Here is a 20,485-nt window from a genome sequence, read left to right as displayed (position 1 = left end):
CATTCAGTTTGAACTTTTTTTTTTCAAATTTGACATAACACGCGCTCGCAACTGGATAGTTCGGCACTGTTGGATTTTGTCCTTCAATTGGACCAGGCCCTAATGCAGATTCTACGCAAGGAAAGCACGAATGCCATTAAATGGCCTTTCTGAAACCATAAAATTTAAGAAACCTTATTATCACATCTGACAATGAAGTTCAAATGTCAAATTCTTCTCGGCTGATGACTTTTTATGCGTTCTGGAAACTCGAACGGGGCCAGAGATACTGAAAAAGTGTCTTGTTTTTAGATTATTTTTAATTTGGCCAGCTTGAAACAAATTAATTTTTGCTTTTTCCTACATATTATATTTTTTATCATGGAGGGATAGTGTAAATGTAATTGTTTCTTCTGCCAAAGTGATCAGGTATTGCCAAAACAGATATTTTTTTGTATCTTTTGCTCCGTTCAATAAAATGTTCTCACAACGAAGATATGATTTTCTGAATTTATCTCCTCTTTAATAGGATAATTTAAAAACTTAACAAAAAATTGGAAAAAAATGTGCTTTGGGGTGTGTGTTTCAGTCGTGCGGGGCGATCTACAAGGGGTTGGCGCAGACGGGGGCGTGGGGTTGTTTCGACGAGTTCAACCGCATCTCGGTGGAGGTTTTGTCGGTGGTGGCGGTGCAGGTCAAGTCGGTGCAGGACGCGATCCGCGAGCGCAAGCAGACCTTCAACTTCATGGGCGAGACCATCCCCCTCGTGCCCACCGTCGGCATCTTCATCACCATGAACCCTGGCTACGCAGGTCGCACCGAACTCCCTGAAAATCTCAAGGCCCTCTTCAGGTCAGTTTGTAATTTTGACCTATGGTATAAAAATAGTTATACGAAGTAGACTTTTTCTAGGAAAATTTATCAATCTTTGCCATAATTTATCCGTCTTCATAGGGAATGGCTTTATTTTTCCACATTTTTTATTTCTTATGTAATAAAGAGGTAAACATCATATCAACCTTTCCTTTGTCATATTTTATGCAACACAACTTTGACAATTTATTTTTTTATCCTGCTGCGGTCATGATTTTTTTTTAATAAGCATAAATTTACATTTAGTGAAATGTGTTACTCATTATTTATATATACCTCGTCAGTCCATGCATGAATTCATAATACTTGAAGCTAAATTCATTGGTGAAGTTTCGATGTGAAAGTCGTTTCATTTGAATTTGGCACGCAGGCCGTGCGCGATGGTGGTGCCGGACTTTGAGCTGATCTGCGAGATCATGCTAGTGGCCGAGGGTTTCCAGGAGGCGCGCGTGTTGGCGCGCAAGTTCATCACCCTGTACACCCTGTGCAAGGAGCTGCTGTCCAAGCAGGACCACTACGACTGGGGCCTCAGGGCCATCAAGTCGGTGCTGGTGGTGGCCGGCTCGCTCAAGCGCGGCGACCCCTGCCGCCCCGAGGAGGAGGTCCTCATGCGCGCCCTCAGGGACTTCAACATCCCCAAAGTGGTCACTGACGACGTGCCCGTCTTCATGGGCCTCATCGGCGACCTCTTCCCCGCCCTTGACGTGCCCCGCAAGCGCGACCTTGACTTTGAGCGCACCGTCAAGCAGGCGGCCGCTGACCTCCACCTCCAGCCAGAGGACAACTTCATCCTCAAGGTCACACATTCCATTCTCTCGTTAACCAAAGATTCTCATAGTGACCCGAGGTCAAAGAAAGATTAATAAATTAGTCGCCACTTTGGCCAGACCTTTGACCACTGATCGCCAAAGGTAATCAATTTACCCATCTTTAGCCTCGTGGAATGAAGATTTGATATTATTTATATCAAAACAATGAAAATTTTGACTTCTGGTCACTGAAAGGTCAAAGGTCATTGTCCCAGATTAACCTAAACTAGACATTTTACAAATTTATGGAAATTTGTGTTACGGAGATAATTTTTATTATCAAGTTTGGTTTAAACCATGACCTCAGGTGACCGGCAAAGGTCACATTGTCCTAGATTGACCTGATTAATGTTTTGGAGATGTGTAATAGCTTTTGAATTTGACCTTATGCCATCTGGTCACTAAACGAATCTTTTGACTTGTTGAACACCATTTTGGATTGTGAACAAGGTTGTGCGTCTGAATCAGGTGGTGCAGTTGGAGGAGCTACTGGAGGTTCGGCACTCGGTGTTCGTAGTGGGGAACGCGGGCACGGGCAAGACGCAGGTGTGGAAGACGCTGTTCCGAACATACCAGAACATCAAGCGGCGGCCGGTCTACAATGACCTCAACCCCAAGGCGGTCACCAACGACGAGCTCTTCGGCATCATCAACCCCGCCACCAGGTCTTTATTTGACTTATTTCTATGGAAAAAGGAAGAATCAAAAAGTTAAATTAGGGAGTGGAAGGACGGGCTGCTGTCAGTGCTGATGCGCGAACAGGCCAACCTGACCAACGACTCGCCCAAGTGGATCGTCCTTGACGGTGACATCGACCCCATGTGGATTGAGTCCCTCAACACCGTCATGGACGACAACAAGGTCTTTTATTTAAAATTCGATCAATCTTTAATAAACACGAGTCTGTTGCAATTTTTTATTTTTCCATAGTTCATCTATGAATTGATTTTATTACTTATTGCAAGACATTGTAGAATAATGAACTAGTTTTTTTCTATTTTTTATATAAAGTGTAAATCGTAACTTTTATTAAAATTTTTTTATTTTCTACATAATTATAAAAAATGTCGGAAATTTTGGCGTGACAGGTGTTGACGCTGGCGAGCAACGAGCGGATCGCCCTAACGCCGCACATGCGCCTCCTCTTTGAAATCTCGAACCTGCGAACGGCCACCCCTGCCACTGTGTCGCGCGCCGGAATCCTCTACATCAACCCGCAGGACCTCGGATGGAACCCGTGAGTGAATTATTTTGTCTTTAATTTAAATAAGATTTTAACAAAGGTTTTTTGTTAGGAAAAATTCCTAAAAATATTTGAGTTTATTGCTGTTTACTTAAACTGTTCCACATTGCTTCATTGTTTACATGTCATTGTTGAAAACAATTGATGTAAAATGAGAAGGAATTGCTAGACAAAAAGGAACAACCATTAGCCAGAATTTTGTTTAATTTTTCAGAGTAATTTTCTTGATGACAAAGAAATTTTGTGATAGTTACTAGAAAACCAATTTCATGATCGCTTCTTTTTTGAAAGTCATACAAAATTGATAAACGTTTTTGCTTTAGCATCTTGAAATTTGAATGAGTTTCATTATTTTGAGTTTGCTGAAACCTGATTTTTTCAAAACATCTTTGCCTGGGTTTTTAAAGTGAGTGAAATGTTCAATTCGGAAAGGTACGTGACAAGCTGGATCGAACGTCGCGCGCACCAGGCCGAGAAAACCAATCTGGTCATTCTGTTCGACAAATACATCCCTTCCTGCGTCGAGACCATGCGCACGCGCTTCAAAAAGGTAGCCAAGAATTAGAAAAATTAAATTTAAATAAGGACCTCTTATGCTAATGCAAAAACACCTACGTAATGTCTCAAATCGTATATATTTTTCATTAGTTTGAGCGACTGTATTTAATAATCAATCAGACAGTTAATTATACAGCTTCAACATAAATCAAGATTTTTTCAAAGATTTACATGCTTGTGTTCGGTGTGGTTTTTTCTCTCTTTAATTTACGTAATTTCTTTAAGTAAGAGTATTTTATCAGAAATCTAGCAGATTTGGATTTGCTGCAAGGAAACTTTGTTTGACCTTAAATGTACAAAATTAGTAGGTATATGCAACCTGCACGGCGTCGGTGTGAAGAAGTTTGCCTACTTACATTTTTGCAATATGAATTATGTAAGTTTCTGTTGAACTGATTTAGGTGACGCCGATCGCTGAGATTTCGCACATCCAGACGCTGTGTCACCTGCTGCAGTGCCTGCTGACCCCCGAGAACACGCCCCCCGACTGCAACAAGGAGTGGATCGAGATCTACTTTGTGTTTGCGTGCATCTGGGCGTTCGGCGCCTCCATGTTCCAGGACCAGGTTTTTATATTTTCCACCCTTAATAGTAATTTTTCCAAGCCCTCGATCTGCAGATGATCGACTACCGCGTCGAGTTCTCCAAGTGGTGGGTCAATGAGTACAAGACGGTCAAGTTTCCCGCCAACTGCACCGTCTTTGACGTGTTCATCGACCAAGAGACGAAGCAGTTTGTGCCCTGGAGCGAACGCCTTCCCCGCTTCGAACTCGACCCCGACCTGCCCCTCCAGGTTCACTTAAATTACTTATAATAAACTCTGGGAAAAGTGCTGCTGTCGATCCACGAGTTAATGTAGGCGAACTCAAGAAATAATTTTTGTGTTGAGAAAAATTGCGAAAATGGGAATTTTTTAATTCATTAAATTTGAAGATAAGCAAAGATTATTTCAAAATAAAAGATTCTAGGCCACTTAAGTCCCACGCCATTCAAATTGCATTGTGGGTTAAGCTATAGGATTTAACCTAGTTTAGCCTTTTGAATGATTTTAGTAATTTTGTTCCTTGTAAAATTTATTTCCATTTGTTGTTAAAGAATTTGCGAGTAAATTAAGTCAATATTGATATTTCTCTGAGCGATATTCCAAAAGTTAAATAGTACGAAATTTTAAAAGATATTTTAATTAATTTAGAAAGATGTTTGCTTTAATCAGAATGATGCACTTCTTAATGATCAATTAAAATACATTTTTTAAGTGTATAAACGTATAAAGAGAAATTACCCTCAGTCTGATAATATTTGAATATTTATTTGATACCAGATTTATTTTTGTTTGAAGAAATGGACATTTATTTTTGATATTTAAATTTTTTTATTTTGTGAATTTAATTCTGTAGGTATAATTATTTTTTTTTAATTCTCCATTCTAATTTCATTGACATTATATATACTTACTGAAAAGTGAAATGAGAAAATGAAATTGTAGGCAATGCTGGTGCACACGCCCGAGAGCATCCGGATCCGATTTTTCCTGGACCTGCTGATGGGCCCGCGGCACCCGGTGATGCTGGTGGGGCCGGCGGGCGTCGGCAAGACGGTGCTCGTGCAGGAAAAACTCGCCTCCCTGCCCGAGAGCTACGCCGTCGCAAACGTCCCCTTCAACTTTTACACAACCTCCGGTATGCGTCACCCCCCTCCGCAATGGTTATGCGTATTTAATTGAATATTTCAGAAATGCTGCAGAAAATTCTGGAGAAGCCGCTGGAGAAGAAGGCGGGGAGAAACTACGGACCCCCGGGCAGCAAAACGCTCGTCTATTTCGTCGACGATTTCAACATGCCAGAGGTAATTTTTCCAAAAAGTTGACTTTTCATTTTGTACAAAAATGCTGCAATTCAATAAACAATGACATGATTTGGGGACTTAAACAGTTTTCCTTTTTATTTAAAGCAATGATAATTTGTTTTTAATAACAAAAATATGCAGTCTAAATTTATTGGCAAATCAGTCTATATAATTTCTCAGTTTAAAAAATGCACGTTAACTTGTTCGTGTGCCCAGGTGGACGCGTACGGGACGGTGCAGCCGCACACGCTGATCCGGCAGCACCTGGACTACTCGCACTGGTACGACCGGACGCGGCTGAGCCTCAAGGAGATCCACAACACGCAGTACGTGGCGTGCATGAACCCGACCGCGGGCAGCTTCACCATCAACCCGCGACTGCAGCGCCACTTCTGCGTGTTCGCCATCAGCTTCCCGTGCGCCGAGTCCCTGCACACCATCTACCACTCAATCCTCAGCCAGCACATGGGCAACCTAGAGCACCGCTTCCCCCACTGCGTCACCAGACTCACGCCAAACGTCGTCGCCGCCTCGCTCAACCTCCACCAAAAGGTAATGAAACAATCTCACTCACAATCATATCCGTTCTTGATTAATATCAATGAATTTGAATCACAAACTTTAGGATGAATCTGAATCTATCACTTAATGAAGGTGTACAAATTATTTTACTTGATGAAGAAAGAAGGTTATTGAAAAGCTCCCAATTTGCTCTTTTAAAATTAATTCCCTGCCATTTATATCCACAATTTTCTTCTCTAATTTACCAAATTGACATTCAGAGCTTTGCTCTGCTCAAAGATTTGACAAAAGATGTTATACACTAATTATTGGTTTGGTGTCACATACGCAGGTGTCGCAGGTGTTTCTGCCAACGGCCGTCAAGTTCCACTACATCTTCAACCTGCGCGACCTGACGAGCGTGTTCCAGGGTCTGTTGTTCAGCAGCGCCGAGTGCCTAGTGGCGCCAGCCGACCTGGTGCGCCTCTGGATGCACGAGACGCAGCGCGTGTACGGAGACAAGATGGCCGACGAGAAGGACATCGAGCTCTTCGCCAAGATACAAACCGACATTGTCAAGAAGAACTTCGAGGTCAGTGTTTCTCGTTGAGGATTCCAATTTTGATAACATTGAACCAGCTTGTCCTGCGGTGGGTCAAAAGTGAGTCCATGGAGGTCATTGAGTCGAATTCGGGGCCAACGGACTCGCTTATTTCAATTTCAGATTGAAAAATTGAAACTCGCTTTAGTCAGCCCCTTATATTGTACAATCCTCATCTGGCTTATCTGGTTCTTGCTATTGCTAATATTATCTAGTGTTTAATTATAAGGAGGTGGACGAGACAGTGGTGGGGGAGAAGCCGAACATCTACTGCCACTTCGCGCAGGGCATCGGCGAGCCCAAGTACATGTCGATCGGCAAGTGGGAGGGCCTGAGCCGGCTCCTGCAGGAGGCCATGCTGAGCTACAACGACCTGGTGGCGGCGATGCGGCTCGTGCTGTTCGAGGACGCCATGACGCACGTGTGCCGCATCAACCGCATCCTCGAGTCACCGCGAGGCAGCGCCCTCTTGGTCGGCGTCGGCGGCTCTGGCAAACAGTCGCTCGCCCGCCTCGCCGCCTTCATCTCCTCGCTCGAGGTCGCCCAGATCCAACTCCGCAAGGGCTACTCCGTCCAGGACCTCAAGGTAACAAGGTCACAGGTCACCAAGAAGCTTACCATACTGATTGATTAATTTTAAAGTCACGTGTATTTGCAATGCAGAGGTCAGAAACTGCAAGTGATTGGAATTTGGCATGAATTGAACTTTTTAAAACAGAAATATAGTGAAAAATGTAATCTTAAGTCTGATATTTTGAAAGATCTTTTGAACCTATCTTTTTTGGGAGATTGGATTGAGCGTTCATTAAGAATGTCCAAAAGCACCAAAATGAAATGAAAATTTTGCAGTCTGAGCTGGCAGGGCTGTACCTGAAGGCAGGTCTGAAGAACGTGGGTATCATGTTCCTGATGACGGACGCGCAGGTGGCGCACGAGAACTTCCTGGTGCTGATCAACGACATGTTGGCCTCGGGCGAAATCCCCGACCTTTTCCCCGACGACGAGGTCGAGAACATCATCGCGGGCGTGCGCAACGAGGTCAAGGGCGCCGGTCTGATGGACACGCGCGAGAACTGCTGGAAGTTCTTCATCGACCGCGTCCGCCGCCAGCTCAAGGTAAAATCCGTGCTTTTTAAACTCTCGGCTTACTCAGGGTCATGTCAGGTTGTGCTTTGCTTCTCGCCTGTGGGATCAACGCTGCGCGTGCGGTCCAGGAAGTTTCCGGCCATCATCAACTCGACCAACATCAACTGGTTCCACGAGTGGCCCCAGGAAGCGCTCGTCTCCGTGTCAAGGCGCTTCCTTGAGGAAATACCCTCTCTTCCGGTACAAAAATCTCCTTAAAATCAATTTCACTTTTTCAGAAGGATCTTAATATTGTTATGAATTTCAATCAATTCAAACTTTTTAATCTTATCAACGTTTTTAATTAAAGAAGGGACTTTTTCTGCACAATTGTTAAGGATTTTTATATTTTTTAAATAATACAACTATGAGAAAAGTGTTTCGCTGGCAAAATATTCTTGCAAAATCTTGGGAGATTTTAAGGCAGGGTTGGCTCAAGTGAATGTTTTTGTTGGTTAAGGAGGCGAACCGGGACTCGGCGGCGCGATTCATGGCGTTCGCGCACACCTCGGTGAACAACATGTCGCGCGTTTACCTGCAGAACGAGCGGCGCTTCAACTACACGACGCCCAAGTCGTACCTGGAGCAGATCAGCCTGTACGGCAAGTTGCTGGGCCAGAAGAACGTCGAGCTGCAGGCCAAGGTGGAGCGGCTTGAGAACGGCCTCGAGAAGCTCAAGAGCACCGCCGAGCAGGTCGACGACCTCAAGGCCAAGCTGGCCGTGCAGGAAGTGCAGCTCAAGGTCAAGAATGAGGCGGCCGACGCCCTCATCGAGATCGTCGGCGTCGAGACCGACAAGGTCAGCCAGGAGAAGACCCTGGCCGACGAGGAGGAGCGAAAGGTCAGTAAAAAGCTTATTACGTTTAAAATAAATAAGGTGAAATAAGATTATAGAATCAATATTATTATATAAAGAGCTAATTTGAAATCTAAACCGGTTCTACATACATAAGAAAAAACTCCGATATAAATTAAAAAGAAAAAAAAACACATTATTCACAATTTGGTTTTTAATGAATAAGATTTGATCAGTTTCCAGCCTTTAATTTATTTTTCCCTTATAAATTACTGCTGCAACTCTTTGTGAAGAATTTACAATAATAATAATAACAAAGTAATGACTTATTAGTTTTTAGAAGCAGCGCAAGTCACTCTCTTTGAAAATGTAAAAAGCAAATTTGCATGTGATTTCCTTTTCCGCCTATCGTTCATTGTTTAAAGCATTTTTTTCCTGCCAAAGTTCGTGTCCTAATATTGTTTTTCGTTTCCGGAAAAGCTCATTAAACCGCAGTAGCTTTCATGTCTGCATTTTTCCTCCAAATGTCAATTGAAGTGTACATTTTGTTAATCAATTAGCCTTCAGGCTCGTCTATTGTAAATATATTATTATGTACATTAAAAAACCTTTTTGTAATTAAATTCTCAGGTGGGTCTGATCGCGGACGAGGTGAGCAAGAAGCAGCAGGACTGCGAGGAGGACCTGGTGAAGGCGGAGCCGGCGCTGCTGGCGGCGCAGGAGGCCCTGAACACCCTGAACAAGGCGAACCTGACCGAGCTGAAGTCGTTCGGGTCGCCGCCAGGGGCCGTGACGAACGTGACGGCGGCCGTGATGGTGCTGTTGGCGCCCGCCGGCAAAATCCCCAAGGACCGCAGCTGGAAGGCGGCCAAGATCGTCATGGCCAAGGTCGACGCCTTCCTCGACGCCCTCATCAACTACGACAAGCAGAACATTCACCCTGAGATCATCAAGGCCATCCAGCCCTACCTCAAGGACGCAGAGTTCGAGCCCGAGTTCGTCCGCTCAAAATCTGCCGCCGCCGCAGGTCAGTTTATTTGTAACAAAATTCCACAAAATATAAACTGAATTAATGATTTCATTTTTAAATGTAAAACGTCATGTCAATTCAAATTAAATATAATTTTGATAGGAATTATATAATGTTTTGCAGAAAGCTGGCAGAAAGGCAGGTTTTCGAAATAATACTAGGCACAAAAATATTATTCAAAATCATTTAAATAATGTCGCAACAAACATATTATAAGGACATTTGATTTGAAGTATAAAAATAATTTGAAAATCTGAGTTCATATTAAGAGATTATTCAAAACTCTCCTTGATTAAGGGAATTAAGTTTTGCACGCTAGAAATTGTAAATAAAAATTTCAAAAAATACATTTTTTCTTGCATTAAAATTTATAACTGACGTTGCAATTCAGAGTTATGCAACCTGTTGGACTCGCATGTCAAGGAGTTTCATACTTTTGCAACGTGCAGATATTGTCAAAAATAAAAAAATAAATATACATTTAAAAAAAGCGGCATTAATGAAGTGAAATTAAAATTATATCACAGAAATTTAAAAACAGAACCTAATTTGTGCTTCAAATTTTTAAAAATGTGACTTTTAAGAAAATTGAGAGAATTTTGATCATTTCTAAATTGTGGAAATATTTTTTTATAATTATTTGCGATAATTTGAATCTGAATGTTAGGTTTGTGCGCGTGGGTGATCAACATCATCAAGTTTTACGAGGTTTACTGCGACGTGGAGCCAAAGCGGAAGGCCCTGGCGCAGGCAAACTCGGAGTTGGCCGTCGCCCAGGACAAGCTGAGCGTCATCAAACGCAAAGTCGCGGTGAGGACAAGAAACTTCATAATTCGCGTTATTTTGTGATTTTATCTCCTATTTAAACCAATGTTATATTACGTCTGTTTCAACTCTTGAATGAATGCTTGTTTACTTTAGCAATTTCCATATTTACGCAAAGAAAGAATTATCTAGTTTTAGTATCGTTGGAATCAGAAACCTAAATCTACTCCATTAGCAAAAGTGGCCTTCTATAACATCTTACAATTTGAAGAAGAAAATTGTTATTTTTTTTTTTTTTAAACCCGCTGACCCAACAAAGTTGAAATTATTTAGATATGTTTCAAGAACTCGAAAAGTATTATTTCAAAACTAAAAATGGTAATTTCAAAGGCTGACAAATGAAAAGTTCTCACCGAATCAATTTAATTATCATTTTATAAAGGAAAAAATCGCTTGCTTGAATAAAAACATAAATGGGAATTCAATTTGATTTGCGCTTTTTGGCAGAGTCTGGAGGAGCAGCTGGCGAAGCTGACGGCCGACTTTGAGCAGGCGACGGCCGAAAAGGTCAAATGTCAGGAGGAGGCGGACGCGACGAGCCGCACCATCGCCCTGGCCAACCGGCTCGTCGGCGGCCTCGCGTCCGAGAACGTGCGCTGGGCCGAGGCGGTCACCAGGTCAGTCCCTTTTCCTTTTCCAAAAGCCCAAATTGACCATTTGGACGAGCAGCTACCTGCGGCAGGGCACGACGCTGCCCGGCGACGTCCTTCTGGTGACGGCCTTTGTCTCCTACGTCGGCTGCTTCACCAAGCAGTACCGCCACGATCTCATCCACAAACTCTGGCTGCCCTCGCTCAAAACCCTCGAGGTAACAAATTTATCCGTTTCTAAAAATTTGTAGATAAAAAAAAATTCTGAACGTTTGGGCCTAAAGAATTCATTAAAAGTAATTACTTAAGGTAAATTCAATTCATTATATATTATATACTGAATTGGTTTAAAATTTCATTCTGAGAAAGCAAAAAATAGTACAATTGATTAACTTTATTTTTTATAACTTCATCTCGTCATGGTTTTGTTAGATTTTTGCTATTTAACTTCAACTGTAAAGAATTTCATTATTTTCATCTTTTGTGCCTCAAATAATGTTTTAACTTTCTTCTTTTAAGCATGCTATATCACCAAATAAATAAACCATAATTTTCAAATCCAAGCATTATTTTAATTTTGTATTTGCTGTACCACGTGTTTTTCAGCCGCCGATTCTGACGACGGACGGGCTGGACGTGCTGAGTCTGCTGACGGATGACGCGCAGGTGGCGCGATGGAACAACGAGGGTCTGCCGAGCGACCGCATGTCGACGGAGAACGCGACCATTTTGGAGAATTCGGACCGGTGGGCGCTGATGATCGACCCGCAGCTGCAGGGCGTCAAGTGGATCAAGCAGAAGTTTGGCGATGAGCTCGAGGTCATCCGGCTAGGTCACAAGGGCGCCCTCGAGGTCATCGAGAAGGCCATCACGGCCGGGCGGACGGTGCTGCTGGAGAACATCGATGAGAGCGTCGACCCGGTGCTGGAGCCGTTGCTGGGACGGAACCTCATCAAAAAGGGACGAGCCATCAAGATGGGCGACAAGGAGGTCGAGTACCACGCCCACTTCCGGCTCATCCTGCACACCAAGCTGGCCAACCCGCATTACAAGCCCGAGATGCAGGCGCAGACCACCCTGATCAACTTCACGGTGACGCGCGACGGCCTCGAGGATCAACTGCTGGCCGAGGTGGTCAAGGCCGAGCGACCCGACCTCGAGCGGCTCAAGGCCGAGCTGACCAAACAGCAGAACGACTTCAAGATCATGCTCAAGAGTCTGGAGGACGACCTGCTGTCGCGCCTCTCCTCGGCCGGCGCCAACATCCTCGGCGACACCGCCCTCGTCGAAAACCTCGAGACCACCAAGCAAACCGCCGCCGAGATCGAGCGCAAGGTCCAATTTCACTTCAAATGTTTAAAATTACACCTCGATTTAAATTCCTTTTTGCAAACAAGTTTACTTTAGCTTGATGCAACTTGCTCTACATTCATGCTCAACAGGTTGCATAAAACTGAATTTGTGTTTTTTCAATCTGGTTGCAGTGACTCTCTTATTCGATTATGCAGAGGAAAAATCTGTAAATTCAAGTAATTTACTTTATTTAACACGGTGATTGATCAATTTTTCAGCAGAGAGAAATTTGATTTCATATTTGAGCGTGAATGCAACCTGCTGGGCACACATGCTTAACAGGCTGCATACTTCACTTTACCGAATTTGATTTAATGCGACTTGTAAAGCAGGTCAAAAAAAATCATAAAAGATTGAATGAAATTTATTGGCACGTACCGTTTGCAACGAACAAATTTAAGATTATAAAAGAGATATTCTACAATGACTTAATAAAATTAAAATTACATCGTTTCAATGTCTTAAACCATTTAATTAACATTGTTTTAATAATTTACACAATATAATGCATTTAAAAATTGCCTTTTGAAATTGTTTATAATATGTATGTCCCTGTTGGAAATGCACCTGCAATAGCAGATTGGCCTCAAATCCACTATTAAAATTTAAGATCCATTATTTTTTCCACTCAGACTATTTGATTCTTCATTTTCTAATTCTCTAGTGTTGGTGTTGACAAATTTTGCTAGTAAAATATAATTTGTATGTATGAAAGGTTGCGGAGGCGCGAGTGACGTCTGCGCAGATCGATGAGGCGCGCGAGCACTACCGACCTGCGGCCGCGCGCGCCTCCCTCCTCTACTTCATCCTGAACGATCTCAACACCATTAACCCCATCTACCAATTCTCCCTCAAGGTTTATTCGAAATGAAAAACCATTTTCCTCTCACATGCAAGTGACATTGCAGGCGTTCAGCATCGTGTTCCAGAAGGCGATCGAAAGGGCGCCGGCGGCTGCGGAGGTGGCGCTCAGGGTGCGCAACCTGATCGACTGCATCACCCACTCGGTCTTCATGTACACGTCCAGGGGCTTGTTCGAGTGCGACAAACTCATCTTCGCCGCCCAGATGACCTTTCAGGTTCCCCTTTTGAACCCTTTGATCTGAGTTTTATCAAATTAAGTCTCGGCAAAATTCAGATTCTGCTGCGAAACGAGGAGATCAACGCATCCGAGCTGGACTTCCTGCTGCGTTTCCCAGTGACTCCGCACGTCCACAGCCCTGTCGAGTTTTTGTCCAACAACAGCTGGGGCGCCATCAGGAGCCTTGCGGCCAGGGACGAGTTCAGGTTAAATTTTTACAAATAATTTTAATGCAGTCGTTTTCAACAGCAGAGCTTTTGCAGGAATTTGGACCGGGACATTGAGAGTTCTCCGAAGCGGTGGAAGAAACTGGTCGAGTCCGAGTGTCCGGAGAAGGAACCGTTTCCGCAGGAGTGGAAAAACAAGACGCCGCTGCAGAAGCTCTGCATGCTGCGCGCGCTACGCCCGGACCGCATGACCTACGCCCTTAAGTGACCTTACATTATATCTTGACGAGATTTAATTTAAACCAAAAACTTCATTCAGGGCGTTCATCGAGGAGAAGTTGGGGCCGCGCTTCGTTGAGGGACGAACTGTTGAGTTTGCCAAGTCGTTCGAAGAGTCGTCACCCAGCACGCCCATCTTCTTCATCCTCTCGCCAGGGGTCAACCCCGTCAAGGTCAACATTTTCATATAATTAACTCATAAATTAATTCAGTTAGGTCTGTTCTATTTTTTTTTTCATATGTTTGGCCCAGAGTTACATGAAGATAATAATCATGGAATCGATCTCATTTTCTGATAGTGCAATTTACGGTCTTGTTTTTTTTTTTTTTTTCGTTAAAATCGACTTGAATATATTGCAGGACGTGGAGAGCCTGGGGCGGCGTTTGGGCTTCAGGGCGGACACGCAGAACTTCCACAACATCTCTCTGGGGCAGGGTCAGGAGGCGGTGGCCGAGGAGGCCATGGAGATCGGCGCCAAGCACGGCCACTGGGTCGTCCTCCAGGTCAGGGCACCTTTTTACCCTTTTGGTCGATTTTAACCTTTTCGCGCGACCTGCAGAACATCCACCTGGTGAAGAAGTGGCTGCCGCAGCTGGAGAAGAGTCTGGAGCACCTGGCGGAGGGTGCGCACCCTGACTTCCGCCTCTTCCTGAGCGCCGAGCCCGCCAACACCCCCTCCGCCCACATCATTCCTCAGGTCAATTTCCTGAATTATCTTTGGTGGTGAAGGCTGAATCTTGAACTTTGCAGGGGATCCTGGAGTCTTCGATTAAGATCACGAACGAGCCGCCGACGGGGATGAACGCGAACCTGCACAAGGCACTGGAGAACTTCAACCAGGAGACGCTGGAGATGAGCGGCAAGGAGGCAGAGTTCAAGGCTATCCTGTTCTCGCTCTGCTACTTCCACGCGGTGGTGGCCGAGCGGCGCAAGTTCGGCGCCCAGGGCTGGAACAGGGTGTACCCGTTCAACGCGGGCGACCTCAACATCTGCGTCAGCGTGCTCTTCAACTACCTGGAGGCGGCAAGCAAGGTGCCCTGGGAGGACCTGCGCTACCTGTTCGGCGAGATCATGTACGGCGGCCACATCACCGACGACTGGGACCGCCGCCTCTGCATCTCCTACCTCGAGGAACTGATGCAGCCGGAGCTCGTCGACGGCGACCTCCTCCTCGCCCCCTCCTTCCCCGCGCCACCTAATCTAGACTACCAGGCAAGTCTCTTTTTCTTGCGATTTTTTCCTTTTACGCCAGTTTGTTACAAATGACATGATTGAACAGGGATACCACCAATACGTGGACGAAGCGATGCCCGGCGAGTCGCCGTATCTGTACGGATTGCACCCGAACGCCGAAATCGGATTCTTGACGGCCACGTCGGACACGCTGTTGCGGACGGTCTTCGAGATGCAGCCCAGGGACGCTGGTGCCTCAGGGGGCACCTCCGTCACCCGCGAGGACAAGGTGCCCTAGTTTACCCTTGACCTGCCTGCCCTTTCTCTAATTATTTGGATCCAAAAGGTGAAGCAAGTGATCGACGAGATTCTGGAGAAGCTGCCGGACGAGTTTAACATGAGCGAGATCATGGGCAAGGTGGAGGAACGCACCCCGTATGTGATCGTCGCGTTCCAGGAGTGCGAACGCATGAACCACCTGACCAACGAGATGAAACGCTCGCTCAGGGAACTCGACCTCGGGCTAAAGGTATATTACGCCCTGATATCATTTTCAGCCCTCAAAACCGTAAAGGTTATTTCAAAATGTTGTGCTAATCTACCTTGGAAAACCACTGAAATCTATCATACAATCATACTTCATTTTCTGAGATCTCCCTCTAAAATATCTAATTGTTTGACCCTGATCATCCCTTGCTGATCAATCAAAAGCAACTTTTTTTTCAATGTCTGTCTCTTACCCTTGCTAACTTTGTCGGGCGCAGGGCGAGTTGACGATCACTTGCGACATGGAGAAGTTGGAGACGGCGCTGTTCCTGGACCAGGTGCCGCAGGTGTGGACCGAGCGGGCGTACCCGTCGCTGCTGGCGCTGGGGGCATGGTTCGCCGACCTGCTGCTGCGGCTGCGCGAGCTGGACGCGTGGGCCTCGGACTTTGTGCTGCCGGCGACCGTGTGGCTGGCGGGCTTCTTCAACCCGCAGTCCTTCCTCACCGCCATCATGCAGAGCACCGCCCGCAAGAACGAGCTGCCCCTCGACAAGATGTGCCTCCAGTGCGAGGTCACCAAGAAGCACAAGGAGGACTTCACGTCAGTATAATTGGGCGATATTATGCAACAACCCTCTTTTTTTCTTTATATCGTTCGGCAGGAGTGCGCCGCGGGACGGGGCGTACGTGCACGGGCTGTTCATGGAGGGGGCGCGGTGGGACGTGCAGGCCGGCGTGATCGTGGACGCGCGACTCAAGGAACTCTTCCCCGCCATGCCCGTCATCAACATCAGGGTGAGCCAAAAATTTTCCCATTTTAATTAGAGAAATTAATAAACGAATTGGTTGGAAGGCGATCACGCAGGACAAGCAGGACCTGCGCAACATGTACGAGTGTCCGGTGTACAAGACGCGCCTCAGGGGCCCCACCTTCGTGTGGACCTTTAACCTCAAGACCAAGGACAAACCCTCCAAGTGGACCCTGGCCGGCGTCGCCCTCCTCCTCCAAATTTAATACACCCAAGATCGCTTCTTGTGCAGATCAAGGAAAAGAAAAGAAAAATCAATAACCATTTAATTCACCAATTGTATGGAGGTCTCAATAAATTAACAAGCAAAAATACGTATTTCGAGTTTCAACAGTAAATTCTATATCCGAAAATGTACTTAACCTGCTCATTGCTTAGGAGTGACTTTTGATGTCAAAACTGACGTGTTATGGAATATATTAAATTAGCTGGATGGGAAAACAATAGCCCTGTAGATAATATATATCCTTGATTATTAGGCAAATAAGCACCTAATTATTTTGAACGATTTTATTTAAATTAAATTAATTGTTAATAGAATAGGTGATTAAAAGTTAAGGGTGTTATAGATTTTAGGCGATGATATTTCTCTCCATCAGCCCAATGTTGAGATATCTGGTGATAGCCAGTTTAAATTTAAATGTTTTGAACAGGCTAATGTACTGAAAGTTATTGATTGCGTAGACTGAATGACCTCTAATAAGATTTAAAATTGAAACTTTAAAAATGACGATTTTCCGCTGATCGAAATCAATGAGGGAAGCAATAAAAAATTTCTATCCCTTGGATTTTTAAATTAACCGTGGAAAACCTCATTAGACTTAAGGATGATTTGTTTTTATTTGTCTTTCTCCCTTCATCGGAAAAGTAACAAGCCTTTAATTAGTTCCCAGCAGTTAAAAATACTAAGAATTCTCGTTTTTATGGTTTCGCAGCAATTTTATTTTCTCATTTTTGTTGCCCGCATACGCAGCGAAAAACTCGTTATTAAGATCAGTTTAACAGACTAAAAATAACAAGGCCAACAATGGGGCCGGGTGGAAAAACGCGCTCTAGAAAAAAGTATGACGCACGTCCAACGGCAAACTGTTTTTAAATTTCTCGTCGCTCCACGTTTGCTTTTCCTTGGAGCCTAAACATGTATGAGAACAACACCACGCTCTTTCTATTGAACTAATTTTTAGATTTCATTTTTTAATTATTTTATTTTAACGCAAAATAAAAATAAAAGTGCTCAGATCTGCAAAAAGCTTAATTAGGTATGAATTGTGTTTGAAAATTGCACGCAAATGATTCCTAAACCACTTTTAAGAACAAAACAAATATCTATACATATTAAAAATCGTGAACAGAAAATGAGCTTTTTGGAAATAATAATTATTTGATTATCCAAGAGTTTACATAAATTAAAAGGTTTCAACTGGTCAATTGGCAACGGTTTGTTGATTTGTTGTATTCTTAAAAAAAAAAATATATATACATAATTAGATTGCACGAAAGTTGTTGGACTTGGAAAATGGAAAAAAAACTAAATTCCAAAATAAATGCTTTCCTAGTGTATTTTCAAGTTAAATAAATCTCGGGATTATTTCAGACGCAAAAAATATTTAATAAATTCTAGACAAAACTTTTTTAAACCTCCTCTCCTTCGACCCTGAGATGTTAAAGGTCATTTTCCCGCAATCAAATAAAATTTTAGCAAAAATTTACTATTTCCCATCTTTCTTTGATTTTGCTGAAAAAAAATAACAAACATGCGTGTACGTGGTGTCGAAGAAAAACTTTTCTTTGGAACCAACTGGCGCTTTGACCTGCATTATGTAGAAAAGGAAATTATAGTTTTTTTTTGTCGTCCGAGTAAATTGTGGTCGGATGGACACCCCTATATGTTTTTGTAGTTGTTGCGTTTCAATTTTAATTGCTTTGCGTGGGAAACGACGAACATTTAATTTGTTATCACTCCGAGTATATAAGAAAGAACAAAAGCTGTGAAAGCGTTTCAGAAAGAAACTGACGCGGCAAGGAAAAGTTTTGTGTTTGGTCGAAATGTTGTCGCTGCTCTTCGCGTTCGCCCTCCTCTGGCCAAGCAAGTTTCCCTTTTTCATTTCAACGTATTTTTGAACATTTACAACAATCGTGTTTTCCATTGTTGAGATTTTACTGCAAAGAGGATTCTTGATGAAATTTCTTGAATTTGCAGCATCGCTGGCCACGTTCGGCCCCACCGTGGACGCAGATTGGTCCGGCACCTTCCCCTACGTCGTACGTCACTCTTGTTTCAATTTTTAATTATACGCGTTTTGTGAACGCATAGGTCCGTCTTGGATATTCCCCTCCTTTTGCGAAAGATTACACCAGTATGGGTATGGTTGTCAGCGCCAAGATTGTGATCATCGGCGAATGGGCTCTTTCGACGCAAATGTGAGTTTGATCTTGGGGGGCTGATGAGATCATAATAAATTTACTTAAGAGGGATGGATGAAAACGAATAATGTATTTTTGTGACATGCATCCTTGTTTTGCGGAGCTTTGACAAATCGCTCGCCGCAAAATAATTTTTGAAGATTTTCCTATGCAATCGCAGCACAAACGATCCAAAAGACTACGTACTGACCGACTACACCCTTGAGAAGCGGCCGATGGCCAGGATCATTGGGCTCGCGTCGCCCGCCATCTTCGTCACCAAAGTCTGCAAACCTTTTGGCCCGGCGCGTTTCAACTTGACGCAGGCAGAATTCTTCGACTACGCGGCCAACTCGGACAACGCCGCCATCATCTTTTTCCAGTTCAATGTACGTTACAATTTTTTTCATTCATCATTGCTATATTATGAAGAAATTGCACTTAGAGCAATACATTCCCATTTCTCACTATGAATTTTTCGCGAAATTGAGGCGAGCGTTTCATTTTGATGATCCCGATACCAAAATCACCTAATCTTTCTTTTTCAAATATATTTACCCTTAGATATATACTTTTTATCCATCAGTTTGTACATTTTCATTATTTAATTTATACATTATAAGCTTGATAGTTGTATGCAAGAAAAATAAAATGACCCTTTTTATGGCAAGTGTTTGATATACGCATGATTGTTTTCCGCGCAGACCCTCAAGTCGATGTCGACGCAGGTTTTGTCCGACACCAACTGCAACGCCGTTTACCCGGGCAAGGCGCCAACGACAGCGTGCATCCGACGAGACACAACCCCCGGAATTTGCAGGGTTCGCAATTTTTTTACTTTTAAATTGACAAAACCATGAGAATTAAACTTTCAATGTGCCTCAAATGACAGAGGGCAATTAACTTGACCAATTCAAAGAAAAGTGATTTTTTTGTCACCCCCTTCATACACTCAAATCAAAGAAATGAAATTTTCTCTTCAAAGTTTAAATTTTTACGAGGGGTGTGAATTTACAGCATTTGCAAAATGTCGAAAAGTGTTAGGTCACAAATTCTGATAATTTTTTAACGAGTACTTTATGATTTAGGCGCCCTAATCATTGATTTTAGCTCAAAAATAAGTATTTTTTTCCATTAGATTGTTTAAAATCTGTCAATGAAGGTTTCTCAGTGGTTTGCTTTTTTTCTAAAGATATTTTTATTGATTCAAATCTTGATCGCGAGAGAGTTGGAATAAACGAAATAGAATTCAAAACGTTGAATAATTGGAAAACTAGTCACAGGACGACTTTGCACGCCATTCACGAATTGCGATACATAATTTTGAACTGACATTAATTAAGATAATTTGGCAGGCATACCTTCGAGACGCGTGGAACACGGGCACGACCTACATCCACGGCCCCTCGCTGGTGGTCAACAACCGTGTGCAGGGCGCCATCAAGTTGGCCCAATGCAGTGACCCCGGTCTTGATAATACTAAGGAAACTACTTTCTACAAGTTCGACGCCTACCGCAGCGCCATTCTCGGAGTCGACGGCGCCGTCGTTGACAATTCATAATTTTTCTTCTAAATTTTTAGAAGCACCTTTTGCGTTTGATTAAAAACACGTTTTGTATTTTCTATCAAAAATAAAATATGTGATTGTAACAATAAAATTGCGATTAATAAGCAACAGTAATAGTAATAAAACGATAATTACCAAAAATTATTCAACATTTGCATGAATTTGCAAAAGCCTAGATGAGCGATTTGCAGATAATAAGGTGATTTAACCTCATTAAAAGACAAAATGGGTCAGTGTTTAAAAACGAAAATTAAAATCAAATTTAAAACCTTCATATAAACCTATAAACTAGAGAGTAAATTTAAATTACTAGCTTCTTAGTTAGAACCAGATGCTTAAAAAAAAATACTTTTTTTCACAACAGCCTGTTATAGATTACGTAAAAATAAT

General features: G+C 43.3%; 2 protein-coding genes across 3 annotated transcripts in view; both read left to right on the top strand.

Annotated features, from left to right (window-relative positions):
* The window catches only part of LOC132195624 (dynein beta chain, ciliary), a 36,125-nt gene extending 19,703 nt beyond the window's left edge, over window positions 1-16,422 (top strand). For both annotated transcript variants that reach the window (XM_059617741.1, XM_059617740.1), the window contains 34 exons: window positions 569-831; window positions 1,223-1,649; window positions 2,130-2,326; window positions 2,381-2,522; window positions 2,750-2,898; window positions 3,337-3,454; window positions 3,864-4,028; window positions 4,082-4,255; window positions 4,949-5,141; window positions 5,195-5,307; window positions 5,524-5,859; window positions 6,161-6,400; window positions 6,639-6,995; window positions 7,259-7,525; window positions 7,574-7,735; window positions 7,995-8,375; window positions 8,961-9,357; window positions 10,028-10,170; window positions 10,633-10,802; window positions 10,855-10,993; window positions 11,382-12,110; window positions 12,844-12,984; window positions 13,037-13,207; window positions 13,267-13,415; window positions 13,473-13,640; window positions 13,696-13,828; window positions 14,016-14,159; window positions 14,216-14,353; window positions 14,407-14,868; window positions 14,936-15,118; window positions 15,176-15,358; window positions 15,594-15,916; window positions 15,978-16,110; window positions 16,169-16,422. In XM_059617741.1, coding sequence (XP_059473724.1) covers window positions 569-831; window positions 1,223-1,649; window positions 2,130-2,326; window positions 2,381-2,522; window positions 2,750-2,898; window positions 3,337-3,454; window positions 3,864-4,028; window positions 4,082-4,255; window positions 4,949-5,141; window positions 5,195-5,307; window positions 5,524-5,859; window positions 6,161-6,400; window positions 6,639-6,995; window positions 7,259-7,525; window positions 7,574-7,735; window positions 7,995-8,375; window positions 8,961-9,357; window positions 10,028-10,170; window positions 10,633-10,802; window positions 10,855-10,993; window positions 11,382-12,110; window positions 12,844-12,984; window positions 13,037-13,207; window positions 13,267-13,415; window positions 13,473-13,640; window positions 13,696-13,828; window positions 14,016-14,159; window positions 14,216-14,353; window positions 14,407-14,868; window positions 14,936-15,118; window positions 15,176-15,358; window positions 15,594-15,916; window positions 15,978-16,110; window positions 16,169-16,330 — 7,752 coding nt within the window. In that variant the 3' untranslated portion in view covers window positions 16,331-16,422. The remainder of the gene's footprint in view (window positions 1-568; window positions 832-1,222; window positions 1,650-2,129; window positions 2,327-2,380; window positions 2,523-2,749; window positions 2,899-3,336; window positions 3,455-3,863; window positions 4,029-4,081; window positions 4,256-4,948; window positions 5,142-5,194; window positions 5,308-5,523; window positions 5,860-6,160; window positions 6,401-6,638; window positions 6,996-7,258; window positions 7,526-7,573; window positions 7,736-7,994; window positions 8,376-8,960; window positions 9,358-10,027; window positions 10,171-10,632; window positions 10,803-10,854; window positions 10,994-11,381; window positions 12,111-12,843; window positions 12,985-13,036; window positions 13,208-13,266; window positions 13,416-13,472; window positions 13,641-13,695; window positions 13,829-14,015; window positions 14,160-14,215; window positions 14,354-14,406; window positions 14,869-14,935; window positions 15,119-15,175; window positions 15,359-15,593; window positions 15,917-15,977; window positions 16,111-16,168) is intronic.
* Window positions 16,423-18,015: 1,593 nt separating this feature from the next.
* On the top strand, window positions 18,016-20,091 carry LOC132195740 (uncharacterized). Its single transcript, XM_059617919.1, has 6 exons — window positions 18,016-18,210; window positions 18,325-18,386; window positions 18,439-18,545; window positions 18,709-18,916; window positions 19,232-19,348; window positions 19,883-20,091. The coding sequence occupies exons 1-6, from the start codon at window positions 18,171-18,173 to the stop codon at window positions 20,087-20,089; spliced, it is 741 nt and encodes a 246-aa protein (XP_059473902.1). The 5' UTR covers window positions 18,016-18,170; the 3' UTR covers window positions 20,090-20,091.
* Window positions 20,092-20,485: the final 394 nt, after the last annotated feature.

Source organism: Neocloeon triangulifer, unplaced genomic scaffold, assembly GCF_031216515.1.
Source record: "Neocloeon triangulifer isolate White Clay Creek 2 clone unplaced genomic scaffold, ASM3121651v1 ptg000010l, whole genome shotgun sequence".
Lineage (NCBI taxonomy): Eukaryota > Metazoa > Arthropoda > Insecta > Ephemeroptera > Baetidae > Neocloeon > Neocloeon triangulifer.
The sequence above is the reverse complement of the archived record's forward strand: the minus strand, read 5'-3'. Positions and strand labels throughout refer to the sequence as shown.

Coding starts and splice junctions, on each gene's coding strand:
- LOC132195740 (XM_059617919.1), top strand. CDS start 18,171: ATGTTGTCGCTGCTCTTCGCGTTCGCCCTCCTCTGGCCAA. Junction 18,211..18,324: donor GTTCGCCCTCCTCTGGCCAA/GCAAGTTTCCCT, acceptor TTGAATTTGCAG/CATCGCTGGCCACGTTCGGC. Junction 18,917..19,231: donor TCATCTTTTTCCAGTTCAAT/GTACGTTACAAT, acceptor TTTTCCGCGCAG/ACCCTCAAGTCGATGTCGAC.